Source organism: Porites lutea, chromosome 3, assembly GCF_958299795.1.
Source record: "Porites lutea chromosome 3, jaPorLute2.1, whole genome shotgun sequence".
NCBI lineage: Eukaryota > Metazoa > Cnidaria > Anthozoa > Scleractinia > Poritidae > Porites > Porites lutea.
Window position 1 is genome coordinate 5,985,198 of NC_133203.1, and position 21,793 is coordinate 6,006,990.

General features: G+C 39.1%; 2 protein-coding genes across 2 annotated transcripts; one reads left to right on the top strand and one right to left on the bottom strand.

Annotated features, from left to right (window-relative positions):
- Nucleotides 1–1,579: 1,579 nt before the first annotated feature.
- On the bottom strand, nt 1,580–8,456 carry LOC140931482 (uncharacterized). The gene is made up of 6 exons (XM_073381292.1): nt 8,442–8,456; nt 6,928–7,210; nt 6,044–6,088; nt 5,535–5,715; nt 3,950–4,144; nt 1,580–1,938 (listed from the first exon to the last, which is right to left on the bottom strand). The coding sequence occupies exons 1-6, from the start codon at nt 8,454–8,456 to the stop codon at nt 1,623–1,625; spliced, it is 1,035 nt and encodes a 344-aa protein (XP_073237393.1). The 3' UTR covers nt 1,580–1,622.
- A 4,371-nt stretch (nt 8,457–12,827) lies between these two features.
- LOC140931483 (uncharacterized) lies at nt 12,828–15,566 on the top strand. The gene has a single exon (XM_073381293.1). The coding sequence runs from the start codon at nt 12,828–12,830 to the stop codon at nt 15,564–15,566; it is 2,739 nt and encodes a 912-aa protein (XP_073237394.1).
- Nucleotides 15,567–21,793: the final 6,227 nt, after the last annotated feature.

Sequence of the window (21,793 nt, forward strand, 5' to 3'; positions counted from 1 at the left end):
AAAATATATAATCACCAGATTACATTCAACACTGAAATATATACCAATATAATGCCTTAAAAAAGTGAAGAGCTATAAAGGCAAGAGGAAACGACACTATAATATACAGCTCATTAGTTCACGAGCAGTGCATTAACAGAAAATTCCCGATGCTTAAGAACTGTTTTTCTTTACGTTTACATTGCCGTCGTAGTTGTTTACCTTATAATAATAATAATAATAATAATAATAATAATAATAATAATAATAATAATAATCATAATCATAATCATAATAATCATAATCATAATCATAATCATAATCATAATCATAATCATAATAATAATAATAATAATAATAATAATAATAATAGTAATAATGATGATGATAATGATGAACTTTATTAAAGTCTCATGTCTTATAGTTCAGGCACAGTACGTTAGTAATTGGGGAGACTGTAAAGTTCTGATATAGTATCGTACGTCGGCTATGGTCACAATTTATGACCCAATGGTTTCTCAAAACTTCCAATAAAACCCAGTAAATTAATAGACACATTTGAGCAATTATAAAGCACAAAAGTGGTTTAATACCATCTATAAAGCTACAATACATGAAGTCGAAAAGCTGTACTGGCTGCCCGAGGTGGTACTCCCTCCCTGTAATGGAATTTACGGGGAGGCTCCGGCCGAAAGGGGTACCTTTTTCAGGCGTAAGGTATATGAAAGGATAGGGATTTCACTGGTTGAAGTATATGAAAAGGTAGCGAAATCTTTCATTTCGATCTGTAAAATGACCTAACTAAAAAGGGCTGTCGGGTGCATTTTTTATGGTTGTGAAAAAGTCGGGAAAACGTTCTGGTTTTGTGATTTTTTTTTATATTTTAAATACAGCGCCTTCACAGCAGATAAAGGGGATGTAAAGTTCTAAACAAGGTATGTGAAAGGGGTACCATTTGTCAATACAAGGAATATGACATTGGTACCCCGTCAATGACGGTGTATAAAAGGATAACGGGCTGGACCTTGGGACAAAGCCCCCCCGTACAAAACTTTGTTGAGTCCCTCACCCCCCCCCCCCCCCCTCCACCCCAACCACCCGGGATATTCCATTCCCGTGATACATGTACAAAACATTACTCGCGGATGTAAATGTTTCCGTGGGGGTTAGCCACGTTGGTGAGATGGTTTTTATCGCTGTTGGTACCACAAGGATCATGGGTAGGCCAATTAACGGTCTTCGTACTTCCTTCAAAGTAGTATATGAAAAGGTAGCGAAATCTTTCATTTCGATCTGTAAAATGACCTAACTAAAAAGGGCTGTCGGGTGCATTTTTTATGGTTGTGAAAAAGTCGGGAAAACGTTCTGGTTTTGTGATTTTTTTTTATATTTTAAATACAGCGCCTTCACAGCAGATAAAGGGGATGTAAAGTTCTAAACAAGGTATGTGAAAGGGGTACCATTTGTCAATACAAGGAATATGACATTGGTACCCCGTCAATGACGGTGTATAAAAGGATAACGGGCTGGACCTTGGGACAAAGCCCCCCCGTACAAAACTTTGTTGAGTCCCTCACCCCCCCCCCCCCCCCTCCACCCCAACCACCCGGGATATTCCATTCCCGTGATACATGTACAAAACATTACTCCCGGATGTAAATGTTTCCGTGGGGGTTAGCCACGTTGGTGAGATGGTTTTTATCGCTGTTGGTACCACAAGGATCATGGGTAGGCCAATTAACGGTCTTCGTACTTCCTTCAAAGTAGTAATATTCCTTCTGCGAAGTAGAACTCTGAGACCGATACAGATCCGGACCCAGGCCGGAGCCAGGTGGGTTTCCAGCCGTCACAAACTGAATTTTGTCCGGTACATAGTTCTGGCATTTGGACGCAACGTTCGTTATGTTTCGACACTGGATATTACCACCTTTAAACTCCACCAGACTTCCACCTTGTTCCCTGTAAGGTAAAAATAGAAGTAATCAGCGATATTTTGATTTACTGCAACACCTTGAAATTTCAAGACAAACCTATCCTACGAACCGGTCATAAATCCGTGCTATAACATTCACTGTTTTGACGTTATGCTAATTTTTCCAAATTAGTGCGGACAATACATATATCCATGACTGGTACATTTCCGTGTGAGTATTGTCAATGTTTTACATTCAAAAGATGCGATAAATTCAAACTAAAATGTACTGTACTAGTCATGGAGGTATGCATAGTGCGCATTATTTTGGGAAAATTAGCATAACGTGAAAACAGTGTATGTTGTAACGTAGATTTTTGACAGGTTCGTAGGATAGGTTTGTCTTGAAATTTTAAGATGTTGCAGTGAATCATTCTCAATTGACTATTTTCCAATTCCCCATAATACACTCTGTCTGCCCCCCAAATTTTGCATAAGTTATTGTCTTAAAATGCCCTTGGGAAAATGTAATACTCCCAGGAGCATTTAAAAACAATGGTTTATGCAAAATTTGGGGGGCAAACAGAGTGTATTATGGGGAATTGGAAAATAGGGAATGAAAGTTTCAGACATTATTATATACATTATGAAGATTATGTGAAGAGATTAAAAAATTCGTTGGAGTCGTTCCAGAGATGTACAAAAAAGCGCTAAAAGTCCAAATTTTGAATGAAGTTGCACTTATACGGGTGGTGAGAAAACGGGTTAGTTAAGTTTTCAAGATCGCAAGAACGATAATACACCAAAATTTCCTAGCATCAAAATATGATATTAAGCAGCATTCTGACGCTACTTAAGAATAATTTGAGTCATTTATAACGTTTTTATTAAATAATCTATCACAACTATTAAAAAATTTAAGGTTTGAAATATATTTTCGTTTTAGTCGAATTCAAACATACAGAATTTTTTACTTGTTACAGAGATTGTTTGCTAAACACCAGACTTTAAGTTTCTAGGGTTGGATTTTCAGTAGCTGGTCTAGATCACACAAAATTCGGCTTTTATCAGTTTCAAAGTTTTTTTATTATTGTTGTCATAGTAATATCGATTTGACTTAAAACTACATTTTCACAAATTTCAATCCATAGCCAATTACTAGTGACAATTTTATAGCGATCAGACAAGGGAAAAACCATTTTTAAGACGATTGAAAAATATCGGTATGGCCTCTGAAAAACGGTATCGAAACACCTTACAGGATAATGAAAAAGACGACATTGTCTTGAAAACGACACTGTTCTCTCTCATTCAAGAGACAATGCAGAGACAATAGTCCCCGACGGAACTTTTTAAAGAAAACCTGCCGGGACGAAAAAATGGATTTGCACAAATTTGCTCCTTGCACATGTCGCAAATATATAAATACTGAAATATATGGCAAACATGGTAAATGCCACATTTGCCTAGTTATTTACACCCTATATTTACTCCTCAGTATTTGCAACATATTTGCAAGGAGCAAATTTGTGCAAATCCATTTTTTTCGTCCAGTGCCGAAGAATAGTACATACACTAGTCCAAGCTCATAAACCAGAGCCTTTTGTTTGTTAACCTACTCTACTGCGTCACCTTCACGGCATCAAGCTCTCAAGGGATTGGTCGGTAGAAAATTTATTTTAATGCATAAACTTTCATTTGAGGTAATCAACTTAAATTTTTGTTTTCCAAAGTGACTCAATGCTTTCTTAAAATTAGTGCTGCAAACAATTTACTGATTGTACAACGTAAAAAAAAATAAACCAGTTAAACAAACGAACAATAGATAATAAGATTATTTCGCAGAACCAACGCAAATTTTCCATTCCAAAGACTATAAGGGGAATCGGCGTAAAGATTTCTGGGATTGTCTGGGTGGACAAGCATTTCTTATGCTTGGTTAAAGATTTCTTCGAATATTATCGACCAATCATAACTAACACTTGTCCTTCCCAGAAATCACTGCACACAAAGGTTGTACCCATTCTCCCTACAGTTTCTGAAGTGGAGAATTCTTACTTGCAAGAGATCCAATGGTTAATGTTAGACTTGATCATGAACTCGCGACCCACGTTTTTCCAGTAGCTGAAGTTCATGGCATTGTAGTCTGTTTCGCTCACTGGAGGGGTGGTAGAGATGATTACGTTTCCGTAAATCGGGTTGATTGGCCAGTTTGGGCGTGGCGTGACCGCGTTGGAGCCGGACATGAAAGACCTGAGGAAAAACAGTTATCAACATCGTCAACATAAACCTTAACATATGTTAAAAAGCTGTCTCAGCGAATTGGCGTATTAAAAAAGATAAGATCTTGCCTGCCCACGAAACAAAGGCTATTGTATTATAATACTATCATAAGATCTTTATTGCGTTATGTCAGTTCAATCTGGACTAGTTGTGATAAGGAGAATTTAAGCCGTGTTTTTAAGCTACAAGAGAGAGCAGCAAGGGTAATTTTCGACGCTAATAACCAGGCGTCTAGTGTTAAGCTTTTTAATAGTCTACAGTGGCTTCCTTTTTATGAAGAAGTGAAAATAGCTAAATGTTGTGTGGCATATAAACGCATCAAGGGTGAAGTTCCCTTATATATTGAAGACTCCTTAAGACTCAACAGTCAGCAACATAGTCGTGTAATTAGATATAGCAATATAAATTTTATTTGCCCAAAATTTAATCGGGTCACCGAAGGCGGTAGGTCGTTCGCAGTTCCTACTTGCCAACTCTGGAACAGCTTAAGTCTAGACCTTAGAAATGAAGTATCACTAGAATAATTATCGAAATATCTTATTTAAAGAGCAGCAGGAATTACACAATTTCATAGTTTAATCATATTCTTGTATGTATTTCACTAGGCGTATAATTAGCTTTTATACTCATTCATATTGAGGTAGAACTTTTATATTTCCTTAGTTTTATTTATTTTGTACTTAGACTTTGTATATTCTGAATCTTATGCTTTTTGTAATTTTAATTTAGATAGAGGGCCACAAGTTTACTAGTTTCTAAAACTATTCCGTGCTACCCTCTCTAAATAAAGTGTATTATTATTATTATTATTGTTACCTACCAAACGTCAAATTAAAACGGCTGGACTCATAGCCTGGGAAGTTGGGGAGGGAGGGCATTGAAGAAAAGTCTCCCAAGTAGAGGGGGCGGAAGCAGAGTGGACTGGGGGAGAAAAAAAGCCGGGGGAGCTTGGATTCAGATTCTGGTATCATGAACTGATTGGTCAGATCGCTGACTGTTGACAAGGGAGCGATGAATATACCCACGTGAGCCGAATGTTATTGAAGCCGATGCATTCAAGCGCAAACAAAAAACATAATTTGTGAGGTCTAATTACCTTATTGAAATGTTATTCACGTATGTGTTCCTGGTTACATAACTGTTGAGGCCATATAAGGCCACATAAGTAAGTACCCCCGGCTACCCCAATACCCAATCAGAACGCGGCATTTGCTTTATCCTACCCTTTATCATTTTTTAACTGATCCTTTTTAAATTTTGCTTGAACAAAAATAATTTAGCGTAAAAACACGATATATAAAACATTCAACAGAGCCAGTGGTTCTCTGCATTTAATAATTTTGGAATCAAAGTGTCTTACTTAAAGTTTGTGAAGGTGTAGCTGTACACTAGTGTCCAGCCTCCACCGTCTGTTTCCTGGTCGCAGTAAACCTGGACCGGGTTATCACCATCGGGTTGAATCCAGTATACACCAGACGGGGCGTCTTGACGTTTCTCTTGAATGTCCTTACATGATTTGGCAGCGTATTTCTTGGACAGTCCTACAAATTAGCATACAATTCGGGAGATAAGCCTTAAGCATATGATCAAAGGTGTAAAGTCTAGAACTGAGCTCTGCGTCCGTAGGTTTCTTACTTCCATTTGCAATAGAGGGATATTTTGAAAAATACATTTCTAGCTTTCTCATTGGCTTACTGGATCACGCTTATTAGGCGCTTTACCTCACGGGAATGAGTGTGAATTTCTTCGGATCGTTTCGAGGGACAGCGAAAAAGTCAACACTACATGATGTATTTAATAAGTGCTGTGTTCGAAAATGCGCAAAAATTCTTTTTATTATTTTTTTATTTTTTTTAATCTATGTCTCACCAAACAGAAGTTCCTTTTCGTCGCACTTTTCAGGTTCCTTTTGACCTTAAACATAAAGAAAATTATTATAATTAACTACTATTTGAAGAGACCTATTAAGCTCTGCAAGCAAAATACTGCAATGAAGATCGTACTATGTGAAAATTAACTATGCAAGCCTTCAACACGACACCAAAAGAACCCAAAACACAGGGGCACCCAAGGAGAAATTTGAGAAAAAGACCTAAAAACAACAGCAAAACATGAATAAAGCTTTCTGAAAACATTTTAAACATTTTGGGAGATTGCTGGGAAAATGATTTATCTGTTCCTCACTCCCAGCTAGACTGATGGAAGAGTTCCCAGCCAGCAAGGTGCGCCTACAACCTGTAACCTGACTTACTGGGACGTTTTCCCAGCAATCGTATGTCCAGACATTACTGGCCAGTTTGGGTATGATCATAGGGAAAAATTCAGCCCGTCAGTGACAAATAGAACATACCAGCTATTTGAGACACCAAAGAACCAAATTTCCTCAGACACCCTGAATTGTCTATTTCTCAGTAACACTTTCACTTTCCTTCCACGATCATATTATTTTTTCCAAATATCCCAGCCAGCAAAAAATTGCCTGAAGAACATATATTAAGAGGAACAGGTCCATTGGGTGCCCGTGAAAACAGAGCGGGACTGTAGCAATAGATCTGTTTCGGTGTCGTGTTGATGTCTTACAAAGTTCATTTTCACGTGGTACGATCAGCATTGCAGTATTCTGCTTGCAGAATTTAATATGTCTACTTGTTATTTTTGCTGATCAGGTCACTATAGATCCTACTTTCTGCGACATATTCGTTTGCGATCCTTTGATTTGAATAAGTTAATTCAGAAATTTCCCGGCATCTTACCTTTGTTCCCACAATACCTTGCTCTTCTGAAGGGAACTTTCGGCAACTTGTAAATAAAGAAGTCTTTGCATTTCAGTATCTCTATTTCCTGCCTCCTCACGCAGCAATCCCGATCATCTGAGAAGCACACGGTTCTCTTCACACTTTCTCCAACTTTCAAATCAGCCGGATGATCACCGTCAAGATAACCGGGAAACTTAGCACCGCAAGAAGGAGAAGTTATGCAGTCCGTTCCATTTGAATCACTAAAGGAAAAGGTCCAATTTCCATTTAAAGAGTTAAACTATTAGAATTGCGTTAAATAGAGAGGAAAAGTCGTTACTTCAAGCTTCCATGGTAGCAAATTTCTGGACAAGAAACACACCGCAAACATAAAGTGACTGATTCGCATTGTTTCAAACTTCATCGACCTTATTAGTTTCATTTAATTTGTCAGATGTTTGGGAAATTTTCTGGGGTTGAATCCGAAAGGACCATATCTAAGTTTAGAAAAAGAAATTTTTGTTGTGTTCTCACCTACCTCCACAAAGAGGGCGCGTGAAATTAAGAATATTCATGCCGCAGTTGTGCAACGAAGGCTAAGAAAAGGTGTGATGCACGTGAAAAGTTGTTGTTCTGCCAATCTAACCCTATTTCTTTTTTTGCCGTTCTTGTTGCCGTTGCCGTCGTCGTTCCTTAAGGTCCTTATAGAACTCTTTAGCTTGTATGTTTTTTTTTCCTAATGAAGGTCCCAGGGAAAACAAAACGTACAAGCTAAAGAGGTCTATTGTTGTGATCCAGAAATTTTGCAACCATGGTAACGTGACGTCATACTTCTCTTCTCTATTGTGTTAAATCAAACCCAGTGTATTATGCCAAATTCTCAGAAGCTCATTGGCTGTCTGGAGTCAGTTAATTGCCAATAATGCCCAATTCTTTGTTTATTATCAGATCCCACACGAAAACTACTGAAGATAGAACGTGTCCCGAAACGTTTCAGCCGCGGTTGAGAGGGAATTTTTCCAGAGGTTCGCACAATTTTCAAAATCTCCCTGCCGCTTCATCCGGCCCCCTTAAAGTCGCAAATCAAGAGGAGTTATGCCGTAAGTCAGGACTTTTTTCAGTACTGACTTTGAAATAGCGCAAGTAAGCTGTAAAATTCTTTGCTTTTCTTTCACACTATCGTTTTTATTATATTAATTAAGTTTTATTTTTTGCCTTCGACTTTATCAGGTACGCACGTGCATACACAGCGTACAGGTGGCTACGCCCTCGTAGTTTCAGTTCTGAATTACAATATACAGGGAAAACGAGTATCTACTGTGGGTCGCTATGAATGAGACTTCATATAACAAACTGAGAAAGTACTCACGCAGTAGCCATCTTGTCTCCAGCCTCACCAGTAAATCGGTACCAGGTCCTTTTCCACTTTTTTAGTTCGTCCGATTTGTTTGTCAGAGTCTGGAAGCCAGCGGCTCGATCTTTGCTACTAAGAACTTCAATATCTTCAGCGCACGGATCACATTCATACCCACCTGGAAAATTTCCATTGCAAAATTAATTTAATAACCAATTTTGCTGGATTAATTCGCAAAATCGTTTGTTCCAATCTTGGAAGTCCCCATAAATTAAGGTGGATCGTATTAGTTTTCTAGCGTACGGAATCAATCGCGCGCGCGCATCCCACTCGAATATATACGCGTGAGATAAACAACAGTTTACTTTTAGGTAAGGTTACTATTGTTTGGCCTGTTCTAAATCGAATTCGCGTTTTTTGACTCTATATACACTGCAAAATGCTTATTAAACTTCATATTTTCAAGAAAACAATAATTCCTACGCTTTATGAGTAGGTTTTTAGGGAATACTTGCTTGTGGACTGCGGTCGATCTTGACAGGGATCGGAAGAGCAATGACTCAAAGCACAACTACAAAAACAATAAACTAAAATACTAAAGTGATTAACTACACATTATCCTCTATGGTTTTGTTTTATGCCAGTTCCCTTTGTCTCTTGATGTTGAAAAGTGAGTCCAGAAGGCGGCATTTTAAGTCAGCCAAACGTTTTACTTAACGAGAAAGACAATACATGCAACGCGTAAATTGGACGCGCACGTAGTTGTTTCTCCTCTGCAAAGACTGTAAGCAAAATCAGTAGATGCCCGCAATAGAATACACAACAGCGGTAGTCAAAACAGCGCATGAGTAAACCTTGTCCTTATAGAGTTCAGATTTTACAAGAACAAAAACGCAAGTGGTGTGAAATTTCGAAGCATTGTACCAGAAAACAACTCCGATGACCCCTGTTTTTTTTGCTTTAATGTTTTGAAAGAGTTGTAAGGAAACGTCAGAGAAAAAAAATGAAAAACCGGGTAGTGGACAACGGTTTAATCAGTATCTAGTTATCAGTGCTGGAAGCTAAAAATGTAGGTCTAAATAATCCTCAAGATATGTTGCCATGGTAACTTCTAATGCCCCCAAAACAGTTGTTTTAACCCAAGCATTATTGTATAAATAATTGGCTTTGGCTTGCTTTTTTGCCCAATCCTTAAAACCGTCAAAAGAGAGGAAAACTGGTACAAGCCACCTTAATTTGGGGGAAGAAAAGTGACTTGTATCATTAGTGCACCAACAAAATTCGTTTTTGAAAACTCCGCTCCTTTTTGTTGTTTTGAGTTTTATGATAGAAATTGTACGCTACTAGAATGTTAAGCAGGAGATTCGCCCTCCAACACAGGGAAGGGAAGACTGACTCACGGCAAGGGTTTTAAGAACTCGGGTCAATTTAATAAAACTTTTACATGTGTTAGCGTGCCCATTGTTTTTAAATCTAAAAGCAATAGCGGCACTTGTAAATTATAGCGGAGCTCCACGCGCGCGCGTAGCCCCATACCTAAGAAAATTGGTAATCCATCCATCCGAGAAATTTGGTAATCGCGTGACCGTACGCCCGTACGTCCGTACAGACTCTGAAGGTAAGTGAAGGGAAGTAGTTCAGGGGGTCTAGTCAGGTACAAAACGGAGCACATTTTTTTCGGACACCGCGGACATCACACGTGATGACCGCGTGAGAGTTACACGTGAGTTTCATGTTTAGGGTTAAATCTGTCGAGTGAGTTTTCCAAAACCTAACTAAATTAAATTTCCTAAACTAACACAAATGTTTACTTTTATGTTTAGGGTTAAATTAGTAGGGCGCAGTGTTTAGGGTTAAATCTGTCGAGTGAATGTCCTAACCTAACTAAATTTCCTAACCTAACTAAATGTCCTAACCCAACGTTTACTTTTATGTTTAGGGTTAAATCAGTCGGGCGCAGTGTTTAGGGTTAAATATTTGTCCTAACCTAACTAAATTTCCTAACCTTACTAAATGTCCTAACCTAACTAAATGTCCTAACCCAATGTTTACTTTTATGTTTAGGGTTAAATTAGTGGGGCGCAGTGTTTAGGGTTAAATCAGTCGGACGCAGTGTTTAGGGTTAAATCAGTCGGGCGCAGTGTTTAGGGTTAAATCAGTCAAAAAAATTTCCTAACCTAACTAAATTTCCAAAACCTAACTAAATTTCCTAACCTAACTAAATGTCCTAACCTATCTAAATTTCCTAACCCAATGTTTATTTTTATGTTTAGGGTTCAGGTCACACTTGAGTGATTATGGGCAAGTTTGAGCAAGCCCATTGACGTCACACTTTGTTTTTGCTGACTCAGTTTTAGTTTTGTAACTAAGTTTTCCAAAACCTAACTAAATGTCCTAACCCTAACCCTTTTCCTAAGCTAACCTAACGTTTAATGTCGAGGGTTAAACAAGTTAATTCCATCACGGTTTATGTTTGGGCATGTTTAGGCAAGCCCATTGACGTCACGTACATTTTGTTGACTCAGCAGAATTTGTTTCTATTTTTAGAACTTGACATCATTTTATAATAACACAAGGTATAAAAGCCGGATATCTATAACCATACTCATTTTATTACGATACGTTGTAGTGAACGGAGCTCTCATCATGGCAATTACTTACCCACGTCCCTGTCCGACCTGTGGAACCAAAATTAACAATCGAAGTAATTTCTCAAGACATAGAAAACATTGTGAGAAGAAAGTAGATCCTGTTCCATGTCCACACTGTCAGTCCACATTTACAAGAAAAGATGATATGTTAAGACATGTGAAGAAGTTCCACTCCGAAGCAGCCAAGCGGAAAGCAAAGGAGTCTGCTGAACTCTTACGTCTAGAGTTATTGCATGCAGACAAAGTCACACGTCTATCGGAAGATTCTCAGACTGGTGGTGCAGTTACTCGTGGTATGAAGCGTCCAGCTGAAGATTCCAATTTTGATGTCAAAGAATTAAAACCAGAGATTAAACCACAAGAGAAAAACGAAGAGTACAACAAGGGACCTACTCCGCTCTTTGTGGCGAATGTAACCAAATTAGGTTCTGCCAAACGCTGGAAACAAAATGCTGTAGTGAACCAAACATTCATAATGACCCTTGATCAGCAACGCTCTCCGAAAGAGTCCGAAGACTTGAATATTGCTGCAACCCACGCTATTGCAGAAGCAACCGACCATTTGATTGAGGAACTCCAAATACCAGAAGATTATTGGATGACACTTCAGATCGGTAGTAGAGAGCATCGTAGGGATGGTTTAACAGGAGAAACGTGGAAAATTGATGTGGGCGATTTTACAAAGCGAGCTGCCATGACTCAAGCTGTTCTACAAAATCTTAGCCACGTCCTGAACAGCGGAGAGTTCATTACGAATGATGTCGGATTCTCAGCCTCGGTATTGTTCAGCCGACCAGAACGCAAAGGTGGTAAACGGGCAGGTGCAAGTCCAGGTCAGAAAATATGGGAACAGATGGCGAAGGAATCCAAGTGCGTTTGTGAAATAAAAAACAAGGATACTCTCTGTTGTGCCCGTGCCATCGTGGTGATGCGTGAGTATGCCAAACGCCAAGCAGGTGAACCTAACACGTTCAAAAATATTTCTCTGGATCGAGGAATAAATACCCAGCAACTAAAAGAAGCTAAAAAGCTCCACCAAGAAGCTAATGTTCCCGAGGGCTTATGCGGTTTAGACGAAGTGAATACATTTCAAGAGTACCTAGGCCAACAAGGATTTAGAATCATTGTAGTGGATGCTACACGGGGTGGTGTGATCTTTAAAGGAGACAAGTACGAAGACGAAAACAAAATTATTGCTCTGGTAAAGTCAGTGTATGTGGACGAACAGAACCAGGAAAAAGCCCATTACGATGGTTTATACAGCATTCCTGGATTTATGAACCGTAGTTATTTTTGCAAAAAGTGCTGCAAAGGCTACAATAGCGAAGACAGTGCCCATCACCATTGTCAAGCTAAAAATTGCCCTGCCTGTAAAAGAAACACAGCAAATGATGAAGAGGGATGTCAAGATTTTACGTTATGGGCGAAACCAGATCGTAGCTGTAGAATTTGCAAACGTGAATTCTATGGTGAGCAGTGTTTTTTAGCACATTTCATTGAAACAGTAGAAGAAAAGAAGGACATGAAAAAAAACAAGAGAAAGATTAGAACAACAACTCCATGAACGTTTGACCCCCATCTTGGAACTGAAAAGCACTTGTCGAGATTTTCAACGATGTCCTCAGTGTATGGTGACTTACAAAGTGAACCAAGACTTTCCTCACAAATGCTTGCATGCACAGTGTAAACATTGCTTGGAATTTGTTCCTATTTACCAGCATAAGTGTTACATTACCAGTGAGGAAGAACAAAAATTCAAGAGAGCCTTACAAAAATTAAGAAGCAAGAAGAAGAAAATAGAAACAATTTTGGGAACGATTGTTGAAGGTTTACCGGATCAAAGTACACAAGACGAGATTGATGCATTGATTGCTCAACGGAAGAAAAAATTAAAAGATTTGGATTACATCAATATGGGAGTACCCATGGTTGAAATCCAATTAGCAGATTTGCAGGAAAAAGTCATTGATGAGTTGTTAGATGAAGGAGTGTCATTAGAAGGCATTACTCTAGACATGGTCAACGAACGTTTACCAAAAGAAAAACTGACAAAGAAGATTTATGCGGATGATTTGATCTTTGCCGATATTGAATGTTTAATTGATAGCAACAAAACATTCATCCCGATTCTGATCTGTTTTACAAAAGGACGTAGCAAAACGATCTATCACCACTGGGGTACGAATTGTGTGAGTCTATTTCTCGACACAGTTCAAACATGGGCTGAAGAAGAAAAGCAGGAAAACGGAGGAAAAGGAAAATTACCAGAGTACACAATATTCTTTCATAATTTGAAAGGCTTTGATGGCGTGCTGACGACAAATACCCTGTACAACCAGAATTTAAAAGTCACAGATCAAATGGGGACAGGTACGAAGATGTTACACTTCAAGCATCACAATCTGATTTTCAAAGATTCATTGAACTTTTTGAATATGCCCCTTGCGGCATTTCCAAAAACTTTTGGTTTGACAGAACTGAAGAAAGGATTTTTCCCGCATAAATTTTCCATGTTGAAGCATTTACACTACGAGGGCAAGATCCCAGACCTTGAGTTCTTTGAGCCCCAGCACATGTCTAAAGATAAGAAAGAAGAATGCGAAACTTGGCATGCAGAGCAAGTACGCAAGGGGGAGACTTGGAACTTTCAAAACGAAATGCTGGACTATTGCAAAAGCGACGTCCAATTGTTACGAGAAGGTTGTCTGAAATTTGCTCAAGACACCAAGAACGAGGCAGGATTTAATCCACTGACTCAATGTATTACGATTGCCTCCACGTGTCATTATTTCTGGCGGAATCACCAGATGCAGCCGAAAACCATTGCTGTAGAACCAGTGCAAGGATGGGGTGGCCTTAAAGTGAACCAAAGCAAAATCGCTTTACAATGGTTGTATTTGGAAGATCTCAAATTAGGAGGCAATAGAATCAAACATTCCCGCAATGGAGGAGAACAAGTACTTCAAATCAAGGGTAGCAGAGTCACTGTGGATGGTTATGATCACATAACTAAAACAGTGTACGAGTTCCAAGGATGCGAGTACCATGGATGCCGTAAATGTAAACCGAATGGCAGGCATGTGAAAACCTTTCACCATCCAGATAGAACGGTAGAAGAAATTTATCAAGTCACCCAACGAAAAACAGAGCTGTTAAAAGAAGCGGGTTATACAGTGAAGGAACAATGGGAGTGTGATTTTAACAAAAAACTGAAACAATGTCCAAACTTGCAAGAGCAAATCGATAAAATGTCATGGGTTTCTCCTTTGAACCCAAGAGAGGCATTCTTTGGAGGCCGAACAGGCATGGCCAAATGTTATTACCAGGCAGGCAAAGAAGAAGAAATTTTATATGAGGATTTTACGAGCCTTTACCCCACCATCAACAAGTATGGAACGTATCCCATTGGGCACCCTCACATCATTGTCAACCCTGTGAACCAAAACATCCAAGATTACTTTGGAATTGCTAAAGTCAATGTCTTGGCACCAGAAAAATTGCTGCATCCAGTGTTACCGGTGAAGCAGAATGAAAAATTGCTGTTTCCTTTATGTGTCAAATGTGCAGAGGATCAAGCAGAACAACCCTGGTTTGAACGGACCAATCTCTGTCCACACAGTGATAAAGAACGAATGATGACAGGTACATGGTGTACTCCGGAGCTGCTAAAAGCAGTCGAGAAAGGCTGCCAAATCCTAAAAATCCATGAAGTATGGCACTTTCCTGACGACCAGAGAAAGGAGGGGTTATTTGCACCGTATGTGAATACGTGGCTCAAGCACAAAACAGAAGCCAGTGGATGGCCGTCAGGGGTAGAAACAGAAGAACAGAAAGCCACCTATATCCACGATTACAAAGAACACGAGGGGATTGATCTAGACCCTGAAAAAATAGAAAAGAATCCAGGTCGTAAACAAGTCGCCAAATTAATGTTGAACAGCTTTTGGGGGAAATTTGGCGAGAACGAGCATCGCACACAAACACACTCAATTCAGGATCCGGACACATGGGAGAAAATTGTTCAAGATCCTACCATTATAGTTAAAGATGTGCGTATTTTTAACGAGGATGTCATGGAAGTCAGCACCCTGAAATTTGAGGATGCTTGTCAAAGCAGTGGAAAGATCAATATATTCGCCGCGGCCTTCACAACATCTCTGGCTCGTTTAAAGCTATATTCCGAATTGGAAAAGTTAAACGAGCAAGTGTTATACTATGACACAGATTCAGTGATTTACAGTTACAAGCCTGGAGAAGTGAAAATCCCTACAGGAGTGTTTCTTGGTCAAATGACGGACGAATTAGAAGGAGACACCATAGAAGTGTTTGGATCGGCAGGACCTAAATCGTACTGCTATCAGACAGCGAAGGGTAAAACGGAGTGCAAGAACAAGGGGACCAAGAGTTCCTTTGAAATTAACCAAGTGTTGAATTGTAACTCCATGATGCAGCACATTCAGAAAGAACTGTCACATCCTTTGGAGCAAAGAAGACTCATGGAAATAGAAATAAAGAATCATTTTGTTACAGATAACACCAACAAGACGGTTAGTTTAACAGATTTAGTGAAAGTGTTTGGTGTCAATTGGGACAAGCGCGTGATTGAAAAAGGAACAGGGCTGACATACCCCTATGGCTATGTGAGGTTGTAATTTTTGCATGTGCTAAGTTTTTATTTTGTTGTAAAATAGAGCACAGTTGGCTTGGTAGCGCGAGCTCTAGTCTATAGTCTTGTAAAATAGAGGTAAGGTCTGCATGGTGGCGTCAACCAATAAAGTGTGTTCTTGTTACAAATTTTTGTGTGTATGGTTATTAGTGTGAAAATTTCCCAATCCTTAAACCAAAGAGAAAAAAATCACAAAAAACTTTAACAAGGAAGAAAATTCCCAAACCTTAAACCAGGGGAAAATTTCCCAAACCTTAAACCAAGGGAAAATTTCCCAAACCTAAAACCAAAGAAAAAATACCCTAACCCTAACCCTAACCCTAACCCTACCCCTACCCCTAACCGTAACCGTAACCCTAACCCTAACCCTAACCCAAACCTTAACCCTAACCCTAACCCTAACCCTAAACCAACCCCAATTCCTAACCCTAACCCTAACACTAACCCTAACCTAAACCCTAAATCCTAACCCTAAATCCTAACCTAAATCCTAGCTCTAAATCCTAGTCCTAAATCCTAACCCTAAATCCTAACCCTAACCCTAACCCCTAACCCCTAACCCTAACCCTAAATCCTAACCCTAACCCTAACCCTAAATCCTAACCCTAACCCTAAACTTACCCTAACCCTAACCCTAAACTCTAACCCTAACCCTAACCCCTAACCCTAACCCTAACCCTAAACCCTTACCCTAAACCCTAACCCTAACCCTAAATCCTAACCCTAACCTTATTAGCATTTTATCCCTAACCCTAATCCCAAAGGACTAGGGCTTATTATCATTTTAACCCTAACCCTAATCCCAAGGGGGCTAGGGTTTAACCCTAACCTCATTACCATTTTAACCCCTAACCCTAATCCCAAAGGAGTAGGGCTAATTACCATTTTAACCCTAACTAGGAGAAGGACTGGGTACGAGTGTAAATAAAAATGTGATGACACACTTTATTTCAATCATAAAAAACAAGTGCGAATGTGAGTGTGTGGAAGACAGTCAAAATGCAGACGATGTCAATGCAAGATTTGGAGCAGTTATCGTATTGGCAAGAAAAACGTTTCAAAAGTGGACATTGGTATAATCTGTACAATCCAGTGATTTCAGTGGAGTTAACAGAATTTGCAGACAGAGTGGTGAGAAATAACGACGCTGTGCAAGAATTTCAATTGGATCTCACAGTACACCAACACAGAGTACCAGCATGGAATGAAAGTCTGTTGATGTCAATGAGCGATGGTTTATTACGTGCAGTACAACATTGGGTGAAAAGTCGAAGATTATCCATGAAAACAAGATGTTATTTAACCCTACACACCGTGGAACCGATTGCTCTCCCAATCACAAAATGTTTAGGGGTGCTGACCAATATTCCAGTATTTGCCTTCTTTCCGTGGACTGTGTCCTTATCACGCACTATGTTAGCCATGTTCGATGCTCTGAGTTATAATTGGTTATTAGCTAAACTTCAAGCACTTGCTAATAACATGAAATTGGTCATCACAGTGATTCACGAAAAAACATGCCTAAACATGTAAGATCCCAAGGGACCATCACGCCCAGACATGTCCTGCTGACGTCATTACCCTTGGGACCTTTGAACATGTATTTCAGTGCATCGAAAATTTGGTGAAAACATTACAGATTTGCAACATGCCGAAAGTCACGTATCCAAGACCATGTCCTACATGTGGAAAAGAAATGAGCAAAGGCAATTTCTTTCCTCATAAGAAGCAGTGTGGTACAACAGAGAATCGATATCATTGTCCATACTGCCCACTCTCGTTTTCACAGAAGGGTAATATGCAACGGCATGTACAACGGCAACATTTGAAGAATCCGCAAAGGTTTACTTGTCCAAAATGTCGTCAAGTATTCACAGGTAAACAAAAAATGAAACTTCATTTGGAAACTGTATGTGCTGAGGTAAAACCCTGCTACAAATGTTGGCACTGCAACGCATCATTTACAAGACAAGACAGCAGGCAAACGCACATGCGACGTGTTCACGGGTATATTTGCAAGGAGTAAGACGTCAATTTGCAACTACATTTACAACATTTGAGTGAAGAGCGAGATTGCAAAGACGAATGGATGTTTGTGGAGTCACGACCCATTGAAGAGAACGAACACAAGATTTGCCACTGCGGTCAGACACCCATAAAGTCTTACTTCTTTCTGGAAAACAAGATCAATGGAAACCGCACCTTTGTAGGTTCAACATGTATTGAGAACATTGATCCTCGAGTGGGTAAAGTGATTGCATATTTCGACCATATATTAAAAGAAGACATACAAGGGACATATCAAGGAGAAAACGACGAAGGTTTACAAAAGTTTACAGTGACATCAAACACAGTACTCGCTAAAGGTTCAGAAGTAGTGAAACATTTAAACCCACCAGTCACCAAAAACTTAGAGAATAAACACGAAGTTTTGGTGGAATATCCTAAACAAGAGACTTTGATTGTAGGTCAATCATATCCGCTTAAATTGAAAGCCAAGTATGTTAGAGGACAGTTAACGTTTACTGCATTGTAACTTTTTTCACTATACGTGTAACTAGTTTTAGGAGGTCAATAATAATAAAAAAATCACACAATGATTACAGTTTAAACATGTGTTTTATTTTTACTGAGTGCTGTTTAATTGATTACAGAGCTGGGTATATTTGGACTGCAAATCGGTGAGTTCCTGCATGAGCTGTGTCACAGACAATTTCTGGGGTTTTTTGGATGTCTTGAGTAACTGAGAGCGTTCACATGCCCGTTCCTTTTTCATGGTTTGATAACTGGTTTGATCTTGCACAAGTTTTTTCTCCTCATCCAAAATCATTTGATCTAAAATGACACAATGTACTTGTTCACAGGCCGCATTCACGACTGCTTGTGATTCTGGTGATTCCATTTTTGGGAAGGGCCGTAATGATTTGAACCGTTTAGGAAATGTGCCCTTTTTGAGATGGTTTCTGAATCCCTTGATGGCTTTTTCACGATACTTGATACGTGCCTGGATTGCTTGCAGTTTTTGACGATAACTTTTTAGTGTAGGTTTCTTGCTTTTTACTGTAGTTTCCATATTTTTCTAAGTGGGTTCAGACACAGTGGGAGGATTATTTTCTTTGATAGGTTCAGAGACAGCGGGAGTTTCTTCGAGTGCAGACATGTTTCCCATACAAGAGGTGAGATAAAAATGATTTCTTAATGTGAGACCGATGTCAATTTATAGCCTGAGGTGAGATCTGAAAAACATAAAAGAATAGTTCGTGTGAAACTATCATTCATTTAACACAAGGTATCATGAAGATAGGACTGCATGATGAATGGTCTCCAGTAGAGGAACCGCGGAATCAAGATTTAGAAGACATGTGGATTACACATGAGCAAACAGAGAGAGAAATGTACCCTGAGAATCAGGAGAATTGCCATTGGATGGAGTTAGCATTGGATGATCCCTTGTTTCAAGTCAGTTATACCCAAATATTTGGTTCTTATTTATATGTCGTTGACATAACCTAAAAGCCTCCGTCAAAAGAAGGTATGAGAAATATGGATTTTGAAATAGTGTATCCTATATACCACGGATTGAATGACATTATTGAATTAACAAAACCTTCCAAGACATCCAAGATTAAAATCAGAGCCTCCTCCAGAGAACATTGTGAGGTCGTCTATACCTGTGAATTCCGCGTAGATCAGTGGTCTTATAACAAAATGGATGAAATCATGGACGGGTTAGTGGATCAGCTTACTATGAAACAAAACTTGAATGGAGGTTTGCTCATACAGTTGTCTTTCAATGAGTAGATTGAAGTCAAAATTTTCAGTCAAAGTTTGCAGTCAAAGTCAACAACTAAAAATCTTATGTGTGAAAAAGTCTACAAAAATAAAATTCTTATGTGTGAAAAAGTCTACAAAAATAAAATTCTTACGTGTGAAAAAGTCTACAAAAATAAAATTCTTATGGGTGGAAAAAGTCTGCAACTTACAAATGTGTCATCCAAAGGTCCCAAGGCCCCTACGAAAAATTCTTAAGGCCCAAGGCCCCTACAAGGCCCCTACAAGGCCCCTCAGACCACCAAGGCCCCGGGGCCTTAAAGGCCCCTAAAATTATCAAGGTCCCAGGGACCTTATAAGGTCCCTCACATTTTAATGGGTCTAAAAAACTATAAATAGAACGAATTCATTATGTTAGTCATCACAATCATTTGTGTTAAGACTTCGTAGTGTCAAGATGCCTTACTGCCACAGACGTGTGTGTCCTATTTGCGGAAAACAGGATTTACTAAAACTAAGCGAACACTTACGTCAGGTTCATCATTTATCTAGCGATGAACGACAATTGTACTTGAAGAACGCTACATTTTCACAGTCGTTCTCACCAATTCTTAATGCTTCAGGATGTTTAGAGATACAACCTTACCCTGAGTTTAAGTTTCAACACCCGGCATCAATGATGGTCATAGGACCTACTCAGAGTGGGAAATCCTATTTTGTGGAACAATTGCTTTCAAGCAAACGTATCAAATACCCAAGTAGGAAAACCACAAAGATTCAATGGTTTTACACCCAGTGGCAACCACTGTATGAACGCATACAATCGACACTCAGGAAAAGTATTACGTTTGCTCAAGGGTTACCAGTAGTAAACGACAATTTAGAAGACATCAATGATCAGGTTCATAACCTATGGGTGTTTGATGACTTGATGGAAGAAGCTGTGCAAAGTCCACTCATATCTCAGCTGTTTACTCGTGGCCGTCATCGTAATTTAAGTGTCATTTTACTGTTACAAAATATGTTTCCCAAGGGGAAATTTAATACCAACATTTCACGAAACGCCCTATACATGGTATTGTTTCGTAGTCCTAGTGATCGAAAACAAATGGACATCATGGCGGAGCGAACATTTGCGAAGGATAGACCGAAATTTATGTCTGCTTATATGAAAGAAACCGAAAAACCCTACGGGTATATTATTTTAGACAATCACCCTAAAACAGCCAGCGAGAAACAAGTGATTGCTAATGTCTTTGGTAACTGTTATACTTACCCGAACATCACAAAAAGTACGCACACAGTCCCAAAGATAACAGACGTACAACCAGCAGTCACACACAACGTTGAAAGTCCGAAGCAACTAGTCAAATGTAAACGTGAAAAGCCACCCGCAAAGAAAACGAAAACAGTGAAACAGACTGCGAAGAAGAAACAAACGAAACCTACAGTGAAAAGGTCAAGAAAACCAGCTATCTATAAATCCAAGGTTATAAGAGAAAGCTCTGAGGAGGAGGACATTTACTCCAACGAAGACGAAAAACCAAAAGACTTACTGACAGAACTACGCGAACTCGCTAAACAAGAATATTTAGCTAGACAGCCACGCAATGGATTCAGATTTAATCCTTCGTATGCATAATGCATTTTTGTTCATAACATTGTCAATAAAATATGTTTAAAACCTTTATTTCTTGTGTCTTTTACTAGTGTACTAAAATTCCCTACATTTACTATAGCGGACCGCCAAGGAAACACCTTTTTCAGTCTAAGTCTTGTAGTCATGACCTGAGCGATCTATCATGGGTCAATTTGAGTCTTACATCTTGTAGAGCAAAGGTTCTCACTCTTTTGGTAGTTTAAAGTGAAGTTATTACTGACAAAGTGTTCACACGAGCACTTTTTTCCACGTAGCCGCCATCTTGGATTATTGCGATCGACACTCCGATAAGTTCAGTCCGATAGGGCTAAGAATGTGGCGTTTTACTGCGGGTAATAAGTTTTACTGTAGGTAAAAAGTTTATTCCTAGGTAAAAAGGACATGGCTAAAAACATACACACACATATACCTATAAAAAAACCCACACACACACGATCGTTCGATCGAGAGAAAACGTTTCAAAACGTTTTTACAGTAAAGTCGCTATTGCGCATGCGTAGTGCACAAAGGAACCCTCTAAAACTCTTTAACCTAAGTTAAATATACTTTATAAACATTTAAGACTAGTTTAAAAACGTTTTAGAACGTTTTTACATCACATTTATTACCGCGCATGCGTAGTGCGCAGGGGACAGAAATTCTGTACCACATGTGTGAGTCGTAACTTTCATACACATATATAAGTTAAGTTATTCTATACCTAGAATAACGAATGTCCGAGTCCTCTTCGGCGCTCTCCGAGTGCCGAGAACTTCTCGATCTTTTGACCTTGCTTAGAAATT